Below are 11,192 nucleotides of genomic sequence, written 5' to 3' on the forward strand. Positions count from 1 at the left end.
GAGGTAAGTTAATATTTACTAATGCTAACCTAGCTAACCGTTAAGAACGAGAGCTGGTTACTGGACATAAAGAGTCAATCTTACCATAAAAGTGGTAAGTCACCCATCCTGCAAACAGGAGGCCTGGGTTAATATCCCAGCTGCGGGGTATGAACTGCCAGTGTGGGTCCTTAGGCAAGACCCTTCAAACTAATGCCTGCTTTGGGGGAGTGGTGGCCTAGTGGTAAGAGGGTTGTGCTTGGAGTTCTGAGTTTGAGCCCGGACTGCCAATCTGCCTCTGTGAGCTAAGACCCCTAATGCCACACTGCTCCCCGGTCGCAACACAATGGCAGACCACCGCTCCCCATGGTGATGGGTTAAATGCAGAGAGTTAATTTCAGTGCTCTGTACTTGTGACATTGTAATGACATTAAAACGCTGGAAAAAAAGAAAAAAAACTGTAGCTATCACCTTTAAACTGACCGTTTTGGTTTAAAACAATCTGAGCAATAACCTGAAAAAAATCGTTATTAACCTGGAAAAACAACAAATTTAATAACTATCGACCCCTTTTACCACGCTGGACATTTCTTTTGTCTTTTACATAAAATACATCAAGGCAAAACAAAGTAAAATTATCAATAATTTAAATAAATATCTCAACGTTTGCATTAATTCCATCTCATCATCATAGATTTAGGACATAATGGTTTCCATTGGACATTGCTCTTCGTCCTCTTTGAAAACATTTATTTTGCTCGCTTTCAATACTGGATCGTTCAGTCTTTTCCAGACTGCTGTAGGTGAAGGCAGACATCTTGAATTTAAAAATAGGAATCCATTGTTGCGCAGTTTGCATTTCTCCCATTCTGTAGAAATGCATTGTTGAAGGGGCTGACATTTCATCCTCATATTTCATGCTGGCTTCATTCTTTTATACCTTATCCCAGTCACTAATATTAGACATCTCCTCTTAAGTTCACATAATGGAAGGACGCAGGCTGAACGTTTACCTTGGTATTTCTTTTCTTCGGTAAATCCATCAGGACAGGTTCATGCTATTGATGAATGGAATTAAATATTGTGAGAAGTACATTTTCCCTCCCACCACTGCCCTGCTGGTCCACCTTTCCTACTTGATCCTCACCATTTCAGTTTGAGTCTTTATCATTGTAGGTAGCGGTAGACTTTAAAGCAATGGTTACCAGAGTCGGCGACCACCACATGTCCGTCGGAGGTCAGCGCCAGGCCCTGTGGTCCATACAAAGGGTCTGCTGATGTGTTGATGTAAGACAGGAAGGAGCCACTACCATCAAAAACCTGAAAAATTGAAAATGTCAGTTATAATTGGGGGTTTTCAGCACCATTATGCAGTGTAACCCCAATAACTTAGTGTTGTACCTGTATTCTACTGTTACCCCAATCAGCTACGATGATGTTCCCATTTATATCCACAGCCACACCAGTGGGAGCGTTGAACTGGCCATTACCTTCCCCGTTTGAACCAAACTTCAACACCAACTCGCCCTCTGCAGTAAAAACCTGACAGGACAAAAATATCATACGGTACACGGTGATAAGTTGTGTTGTTTCTTTTATTAGTTAAAAAAAAACAATGAGATAAATGCAGTCTGTTTGACACCTTAACAGAGTGGTTGTGAAAGTCTGTAACGATGATCTCATTGTTCTTGTTCACCGCCGCAAAGTGTGGACCTTCGGGACAAGAGAGCGAAAACAACAGCAATCAGATGTTTTCATTAGAAATGTTTTGCCCTCTTTAAAGGCCTAGCCGGCGATTTAAAATATATTAATTAACACTATAATACACCCAGATTTAAGAATATTTTGTTATAATTATTGACAAATGTATTTCTGTTCTGTTGAATCCACTGATATAACGTTAAACTGAATATACAACAGCTCAGGGGAAAAAACATATTTTGCCAGAGTTTAAAGGTTTACCTGCAAACTGCTTGTCACCATTGCCCCGACTACCAAACTTAGCAATTAGTTTGCCGGTAAGTTGGAAGATGAAGACTGTACAGGCCTTGTTGTCAACGACGATCACGTGACCATTTTGGTCCACAGAAACACCTTTTGGCCCCATGAGTCTTCCAGAGCCAAGTTTCGCCTTTGACACAACAAATACAACAGTTATGTCAAAAATCCTAACCATCTATGATGGAAAAGGAAAGGAAAGTATCAGGCAATGTACGGTACTACCTTAAACTTGCCCTCGCAGGAGAATATGCTGACCCACTTGTTATCATAGTCAGCGATGATGATGTCGCCACTGGGGTGCACAGCTACTCCCGTTGGTCTCTGCAACTGGCCAGGAGATCGTCCACGTACCCCAAAACGAGTCTTAAACTCACCCTCGTTGGAGAAAATCTGTTGGAGGCAATTTTATAAATTGTAAAATAAAACTTAGCTTGCCCTTATTAGCCCTTTGAAAATTCTCCAGTTCAGAGGAACTGAGTTATACCTGAACGCACTGATTGTTGCTGTCAGCTATCAGAATCCTGCCATTGGAGGAGGCAGCTACTCCTTGAAGGTTTGTAAATTCGCCTTTATTTCTACCTTTGGTTCCTTTAAAACAGGAAAAAAAAAAAAAAAAGAAGTTATCTGTTTAATCTTGTATGATATTTTCAATTGTTGTACAAACTTCAAAAAGCTATCAGTGAGCCCCAGGGCAGCTGTGGCTAAATTGTAGTTTGCCATTATCTGTGTTAGTGTGTGGGTGAATGAATGAATTAATGAATTTAGTCTAAAACAATTTGGTCAAGTCTCCTGACTTGAAAAAGTGTTATATCAGTACAGGCCATTCAGCAAACTGTACAATGAGTCCACAGAGTTTAGAAATTTAAAGCTCAAAATGTTTGATCTTATACTGTGTGGCCCAACTCTTTAATGTGATCTAACTGCTCACACTGTACGTCCAAAAACCACACGATGGACTCAGCGCAGAGAGATGGCGCTGGTCAGACTCATCAATATGGAAGAAAAAGAAGAAGGACTCCCTTGTTTGCACATGCACAGTGCCAGAGGTTCTTGTAACTCCGCTTCAACAGCAGAATTACAACACCTCACAAGGGCTGACTGAATTTAAAACATGTTTGATTTTTTCCAAACTTTAGGCTTCTTGATTGCGAGGTGGTCGCGAGAGGCTAATGGACCGTTGTTATGCAGGACACACGATGAGGCTGGAAAAACGGCCCGATCCAAAAAGTCCCTAAATGATGGGGGAAGCCCACAGTTACTCAAAAAATCTCCATCCAGCATGTTTGTAGCTCTCTCTGCTTTTTATCATAGTAGCTTAATCTTGTCTGTTCCTGTTCGGCTGTGACTCCATCCGGGAGAGAAACATCAGCTGTGCTGCTGCCATCAGCACCTTTGTTTATAGATGCTGGAGATCAGCCTGGTTTCCAGTGTAGTCCTTTTTCTCTGACTGTGACTGGCTGGATGTGCTCTCTTCATCCTCTGACATGGGAGCTGGCTCAGAGCTCGTCTTCCTGGCTGTGTGTTTCCTTTACAGGCCACCTGTGGAGCTAGTTAAAAGTTTCCTTGTGTATCTCTTCTGTATCTCTGCTTCTGTCTCCTTTATATCCCAGTTGTCCTTAGCAGATGGCTGCTCACACTGAGTCTATTGCTGCTAAAGGTTTCTTCCTGTTAAAAGGGAGTTTTTCCTCTCCACTGTTGCTACAAGCATGCTTAGTGTGAGGAATTGCCTTCAAGTCAATGAAACGATGTAATCAACTGGTTTTCCTTAGATATAAAACTCTGAATCTGATTGACTATATGATCTGTTTGAATTGTCTCTGTAAATTACAGTGAGGTGACGTGTTGTGAATTAGCGCTATATATATAAACTGAATTGAGCTGAAAGGTTTAAACCAATAATATAACTGAATTGTTCTTTTTTTAGAGAATTGTTTCACCCTGTAAAGACTGTATCATTGAAAGCTTCGAGGCAAGGCAAATGTATTTATAAAGCACCTTTCAATAAAATGACAATTCAAAGTGCAAATTCAGGAGTTCTAACCTATTTTGAAGATGAGATCATCCTCGATGGGGTTCTGAGTTTTTCGTCGTGGGGTGCCCAAAGCACTGCTGGCCCTCTTGGAACCTTTCTTCTTCTGACCGGGGGACTTTCCTCGCCTCTTTGCTCCATCTGAGGAGCCTGTGGACGGGGTGGCATGGGCTGCAGAGTTAGTTGCTGTTGTTGTGGAGGGAGACACCTATGAAACAAAGAGGAAACGGAAAACACAAGTTGTATCAACTTTAGGTTTTTCCATAGATGATAGCGTCGATGAATAAAGTTAAGTAAATTACTTCTACATATTTCCCCAAGATATATTCATAAATATTGAAAAAAGCTTGACTCCAAACAGATTTTATTATTTTCAGAAAGGGGATAAATATTTTATTACGCTTTGCACTACTAAGGCATACTCGAGTCTGAGTTGATTTCAGATCTCACCTTCTACCTCAATTATTGACAATTTAAATAGGTGTCTTTTTAATTTAAATAATAATTTACATCACATTCTGTCCTTTTCGTTGATTTACGGACTCAAAATGGGAATTCGTCGTTTGTGTTCATTTACAGGTGTAAAAATCAGGGGTTTTTTTTTTAGCAATGACCTGTTGATCTCTGATCACAGTCAGTTACTAAGCGGGAAATTTGCCAACAAACTAGTTATTTGAAATATTTCTGTCGAGCATAGCAATTGTCTCCTTAACAAGTTACATTCGCAGGGGTTGGGTTTAAAAGCAAAGCTTTCCTGAGATTGATCAATCAATAAAACCTTAGGATTTAATAGTTTTAAGTGCTATTTGAATGTTGTTTTAAATATGAAACGGAAACCTTTCACAAAACTGTCTTTGAATAAAGAATAAATAAAAGCTGGCACTAAGGCCAATCTATTTGTGTCACAGCTTACATTTTTTATCTAAGGTTATATAATTCTTAGAAGATTTACTGCCTCATTAAATAAAGCCGGCTGCTGTTATCAACAACCAATATATGCTCCTTTATGAGGAATCTAGGTATTTATGTTAGTGCATTTGGCCATTCAGAGTAGATACAAATGAACCTTGTAAACTTCAGACAAAAAATGTTGTTTTCTATGTTCTTTTTTCTGTATTATAAAGACTGAATCCAAATGCAGATGAATCAGGACGATGAGAAGGTCTGACCCACCTCGACCTCTACCTCCGAGGCCTTGGCGATGGTCAGTTTGAAGGGACTTCCTTTGATGTGCTGGTCATACAGACGGAGAGCCAGAGAGAACTCGCCCTCCTTGGGCACAGTGTAAACAAACTCATAGGTACCGTTCTTATGGTCCACTATCTCCCCATCCACAATGCTGCCATCGGGGGTGAACACCTGCATGCAGACACACTTTATTCAGTTTACTCAAACAATAGAGAGAATTATGCTGCACATTCTTGGGGAGAAATAAAATAAATCCAATGACTTCATCATTCTTCCAAAATGTGTTTGAACGCAATCCCAATAGAAGCAGTAAGCGTGTACTTTCTTTTCTCCATGACTATATTTCTCCATAGTATGAATGTTAAGGCAAACCTCAGCTGATAAGATGGCATTGCCGGTCTTGCAGGCTCCACCCGACTTGTCTCTTGTTACTATAGTAACTGAAGCAGGATGTCCCACAATGCACTGCTCCAAGCCGGAGCCCATGGCTTCACTCTGACTTGCCACAGCGCTGAGGAAGAAGGCAAAGATGAGGGCTAGATACAGAATGATATGAGTTTCGTTTTGAACTTCATGTATTTTTGTATGGTGTCACCTGGTTGTAACAATGGTCCCCAAGTTGTGGATGGATTTCCTCAGTCCGTCCGTCTCCATCACCAGATCCAGCTGGTCGTTCTCCTCCGGCTGGCACGGCATTCTAAGTATAGCCAGCTCCTTCAGCCTCTCCTCCAGCTCATGCTCCGCCTCCAGGGTCGCCACGCTCGCCTCCTCTGCCAGAGCTTCCTCCGTCTGCGTACAGGTGGCTGTAATGTCCCCGTCTCCTCGGGTCAGGTTGTCCATCTGAGCTTGGAGAACCTAAACAAAAGCAGTCTTTGATGAATTAAAACCCCAATGGATAAAGAATGATAAGGGTAGACCTTAACCTGCAAGCAGATAAATCCTCTAACATCTATACGTACGTAACTATATATAAATGTATCACTATATATCATCTATAAATAAGTGGAACAGTGCCGCCTTGCTTCAAGATGGTTCTAAGTTTGATTCCCAGCCCGGGGTCTTTCTGCATGGAATTTGCATGTTCTCCCTGTGCATGCATGGGTTCTCTCCGGGTACTCCAGCTTCCTCCCACAATCCAAAAACATGACTGGTTCACACGTCCAGAACTTAATTACTAATTCCTCCTGTTTGCACCTTTTGTTTGAGCCCATATGTGACTTCGAGCTCCATAAGTAGAACGCTCTTCCGGACTTCCAGCTGCTTGTGCAGGTCTTCAAAGCTGGACTGGATGTCTTCTTCGATGGAAGCTCTCTGATTGGTAAGCTGCTGGAGAATCTCTCTGACGAATGAGAGAGCATCTGAAATCTGGGGGAGTCTGGAGAGAAGACACACAGAGACAAAAGGTTAATATCAAATTGATTTACTTTAAGGCATTCATTGAATTTTCCTTCCTTTGGTCTAGTCAATATTCTTATTTTTTAATACTCTTCCATACATTTTAATAATTCACTTCATCTTGCATTTCCCAACATGACCACCAGATGTCAGTGTCTCTTATTTTACAAGCTGTACGTTTCTACAGCTCAGTGGTGTCTAAACTTTTCATCTCTGAACTTTGGTCAGATTTAATTAAGTTAACACAGATTTTTTTTTTATTAATGAAACATACAAAAAAATATTAGATTTTCATGGTGCGTTTTTTGTACCTGTTCAGTGTTTAATTAACCATGCTATATTTCAGTGAAACAGAAAAAATCTGATTTTTGTCACAAGTGTTAAAGAAATATGGTGTAATTTTTATTTTCCTTTTATAGAAAAACATAACGTTTATATAACTTGTATCTTTTGATTAAATTGTACATATATTAAATTTTTTATTATTAACAAAAATTAGTTAGTAAGTAATTTTTTTATTTAAAAATGTGAATTATACTCACAATTCCTTTTAATAAGATTTAAGATTTTCTATAAAAATATGCCACAAAAAACAACATATTATGTCCATCTGCAGGAGTTTCTAGTGCTGGAGAGCCTCATATTTTTCATCTGTTAATCAATTTAGGGGGAAACAAAAAATTGTCCCATAGCTTGTAAATGGCCCCAGGACCAGACTTCTGGGTGGAATCAATTATGCTCCATTATTGTTGCAAGCAAAATAACGCATTTACAAATAATAATAAAAAAAAAAAAACTGTGAATCAAAATCTATAAACAAATCCAGAAATTAAACTTTGATAAAACTTCATCAATAGGTTTGAAAGTAAGTTAAGTCCTTTCTCCAATTTCCATCTTATTTTATATTTTATATTTTCAATTGATAATATATTTTATTTCTTTTAATTGTGGTATTTAAAATGCTATTAAATTCTTTTTTTCAGATGTGGTGAATTGCATTCTTTAGAAATTGTTATTTTAGATCACTTTCTCTAATTAAGGGATTTTCCTTTGCAGTGATGAGCAGAGACACATTTTTATTGGTCTGCATGGACCTTAGCAACAGTTCTATTGGTTAATGTGCGCTCCAGTGTTGGGCTTCAAGTAAAGAAAATACTTTCAAAAGAATTTAATACACAAAAAAACAGAAAAAGCTGTTGTATGTGGACATACACTATATTGCCAAAAGTATTTGCTCACCTGCCTTGACTCACATATGAGCTTAAGTGACATCCCGTTCCTAATCCATAGGGTTCAATATGACGTCGGTCCACCCTTTGCAGCTAGAACAGCTTCAACTCTTCTGGGAAGGCTGTCCACAAGGTTTAGGAGTGTGTTTATGGGAATTTTTGACCATTCTTCCAGAAGCGCATTTGTGAGGTCGCACACTGATGTTGGACGAGAAGGCCTGGCTCTCAGTCTCCGCTCTAATTCATCCCAAAGGTGTTCTATCGGGTTGAGGTCAGGACTCTGTGCAGGCCAGTCAAGTTCATCCACACCAGACTCTGTCATCCATGTCTTTATGGACCTTGCTTTGTGCACTGGTGCACAGTCATGTTGGAAGAGGAAGGGGCCAGCTCCAAACTGTTCCCACAAAGTTGGGAGCATGGAATTGTCCAAAATGTCTTGGTATGCTGAAGCATTCAGAGTTCCTTTCACTGGAACTAAGGGGCCAAGCCCAGCTCCTGAAAAACAACCTCACACCATAATCCCCCCTCCACCAAACTTTACACTTGGCACAATGCAGTCAGACAAGTACCGTTCTCCTGGCAACCGCCAAACCCAGACCCGTCCATCAGATTGCCAGATGGAGAAGCGCGATTCGTCACTCCAGAGAACGCGTCTCCACTGCTCTAGAGTCCAGTGGCGGCGTGCTTTACACCACCGCATCCGACGCTTTGCATTGCACTTGGTGATGTATGGCTTGGATGCAGCTGCTCGACCATGGAAACCCATTCCATGAAGCTCTCTGCGCACTGTTCTTGAGCTAATCTGAAGGCCACATGAAGTTTGGAGGTCTGTAGTGATTGACTCTGCAGAAAGTTGGCGACCTCTTCGCACTATGCGCGTCAGCATCCGCTGACCCCGCTCCGTCAGTTTACGTGGCCTACCTCTTCGTGGCTGAGTTGCTGTCGTTCCCAAACACTTCCATTTTCTTATAATACAGCTGACAGTTGACTGTGGAATATTTAGGAGCGAGGAAATTTCACGACTGGATTTGTTGCACAGGTGGCATCCTATCACAGTTCCACGCTGGAATTCACTGAGCTCCTGAGAGCGACCCATTCTTTCACAAATGTTTGTAAAAACAGTCTGCATGCCTAGGTGCTTGAATTTATACACCTGTGGCCATGGAAGTGATTGGAACACCTGATTCCAATAATTTGGATGGGTGAGCAAATACTTTTGGCAATATAGTGTATATATACTGTATACATCCCATGCACAGTTAACTTCCTTTGGCACCTTGTTCTCCTTTGGCTATTTGAGCTGATGTAACCAGTAAATTTCTCCACTCTGAGATCAAGTCAATCAATCAAGCAATCAATAACCTTAATCAAAGTAAGGAAAATATGAAAAACGTAACATTTCAAAATAAGAACTCTGTAAAAAAAAAAAAAACAAATTGAGGAAATTATTGAAATATATAAGGGAAAACAGCAAATTTACTCCAAACCAGTTTTGGATTAAAAGCTTTTTTCAAAATTCCAAATCTTGGTTCCATTTCTTTGCTCACAACAATAAAAGAACAGAATTCTCTCCATATTGCTCTAGCCTCAACCATATATTTCTATTATCTATTTCCTTTTTTTATATATATACATTTCATATCCCTTAAGCACATTCCTCTTTTTCAGTATTAAATAATTGAAATGGCCATGTCTGTAGCTGCCTTCAGCCTGTACCTGTTCTGGACCGCCCCCAGTCTCTCCTGCAGCCTGTTCCTGCGCTGCTCCAGGGCTTGGCTGAGCACCACCTTGGGGTGATCCTCGTGGGCCGGTAAGCAGTCCTCACACAGCGCACACTCACAGGCTGAGCAGTACAGGTCAGCCACCTGCAGACAGACACAGTGAGGAATTTAACCTGTGACTCACTTTTCAACAGAATTTAAATTGCTAACTTAAAACATTCAAATTTCATTTGGCCATAATCACTTGATGGTTTCATTTCATGGTAAATGTTTACCAAATGGAAACAGTGTTTCTGAAGACCACAGTTGGTACAGTTAGGATTATTCAGCATTCTCAGCAGAATGCTGCTTTAAACATCTCCTACCTTTCCTGCATGCTGCAGGCAGGAGTTCTTGCTGGGTGGGGCCTCCAGGACGGTGCACTCCTCACTGCTTGTGTCTGGGGAGTGTTGGTGGGCCTCCATCTGCGAGCGGCAGAGTGTTTGTGGTGGGGTGGAACCTCCAAACACACCCCTTGTTCCTCACCACAGCCAGGAGAAGATTTCTGTTCAAGCAGAGGGTTTCCTGCTATTCGCTGCAATGGATTTCCCACCGTTCTCGGCTCTCTTTGTGGTTTATTCCATCGTACATTCAGGAGAGAGAAGGAAAAACTTAAATGGAGGCTGTTTGCACATTCCGAATCCAAAAAAGGTGTCCTTTGGTTTTAGTCAACAATCCATGTCCACACTTTCCTTCTGTGGATCTAAGTGAATGCTGTCCCACTTTCGGGTTTCCATATAAGTCATTCTTCTTGTTCCAGGCAGTTCATTGTCTTTAGAAACAGCAATAAAAGAGAGAATCCAACTGGTTGGGAAGCTGGTTGTTTTCCCTCAGGAATCATTTAGGAAAAATGTATGCAGCTGATTTCATTTAAAGAGCGAGGAGGAATCCACTGATTCCTGCTGGGTAAAAATACAAAAGAATGTCAGGGATTAAAGATTTAGATGCAAAGACGAACATACAGAGAAACAAATAATGTAAGCTTTGACTACATGCTTTAATTTGTTTACATTGTTTACTGTAATCACTCTTCATGAAAATGAGTTAACATTGCTGATTTTACAAGGAGGACCTTACATTTAAAGATTACCAACAAAAATATACAATAAAAAATATTATTATATAAAATAAAATATAAAAATATGATATAAAAATATAAAAAGCCTTCTGTTTGATTGCCTGTGATGTGGTGGTGAATTGTCTGGTAGACCCCCACCCCACTACCAGGGATAATCCCCGCCCCCTCATCACCACATACCTCTCTGCAGTATTCAGCATACAATAGTTTTACTGAATAGTAAACCCATCATAAACTGTTGAGCTATCAGGGTGTTTTCCCTTCTTTCGCCTTTGACCACTGTAGAGACGTACCAGCTATCATGGGGTACATTAAAAAATGGGTTTGAAGAATAGATAGGTCACTATCTGTGGAGCAAATCCTGTTTTAAATCTCTTTATGTCAAAATTTCCTCTTAAATTAAACCCTAACTATAAATTGCTGTTTAACTGTTTGACTTTTAACTCAAAACTACTGAAGAGACTTGTAAAACATACTGCGACAGGGATTATGGCTGCTATGCGCTGAAAAAATGACAGAAATATGTTTACTGC

General features: G+C 40.4%; 1 protein-coding gene across 2 annotated transcripts; it reads right to left on the reverse strand.

Annotated features, from left to right (window-relative positions):
- Positions 1-286: 286 nt before the first annotated feature.
- On the reverse strand, positions 287-10,239 carry trim2b (tripartite motif containing 2b). 2 transcript variants are annotated; one of them, XM_038307258.1, is made up of 14 exons: positions 9,908-10,239; positions 9,538-9,686; positions 6,392-6,572; positions 5,793-6,052; positions 5,570-5,708; positions 5,183-5,368; positions 4,022-4,217; positions 2,465-2,568; positions 2,203-2,370; positions 1,942-2,110; positions 1,622-1,692; positions 1,381-1,521; positions 1,127-1,299; positions 287-1,037 (listed from the first exon to the last, which is right to left on the reverse strand). In XM_038307258.1, the coding sequence occupies exons 1-13, from the start codon at positions 10,004-10,006 to the stop codon at positions 1,147-1,149; spliced, it is 2,016 nt and encodes a 671-aa protein (XP_038163186.1). In that variant the 5' UTR covers positions 10,007-10,239; the 3' UTR covers positions 287-1,037; positions 1,127-1,146. The 2 variants fall into 2 exon arrangements, with proteins under 2 accessions (XP_038163186.1, XP_038163185.1); XM_038307257.1 differs by having other exon boundaries at positions 287-1,299.
- Between the last annotated feature and the right edge of the window lie 953 nt (positions 10,240-11,192).

The sequence above is a fragment of the Cyprinodon tularosa genome, unplaced genomic scaffold (assembly GCF_016077235.1).
Source record: "Cyprinodon tularosa strain WSP-4 unplaced genomic scaffold, ASM1607723v1 ctg606, whole genome shotgun sequence".
Classification (NCBI taxonomy): domain Eukaryota; kingdom Metazoa; phylum Chordata; class Actinopteri; order Cyprinodontiformes; family Cyprinodontidae; genus Cyprinodon; species Cyprinodon tularosa.

Excerpts from the sequence above, each read along its gene's own strand:
- trim2b (XM_038307258.1), bottom strand. The coding sequence starts at position 10,006 with ATGGAGGCCCACCAACACTCCCCAGACACAAGCAGTGAGGAGTGCACC. Across the intron at positions 2,371-2,464 it reads GCAACAATCAGTGCGTTCAG|ATTTTCTCCAACGAGGGTGA; the intron begins GTATAACTCAGT and ends TGCCTCCAACAG. Across the intron at positions 1,300-1,380 it reads GGGGTAACAGTAGAATACAG|GTTTTTGATGGTAGTGGCTC; the intron begins GTACAACACTAA and ends TCAATTTTTCAG.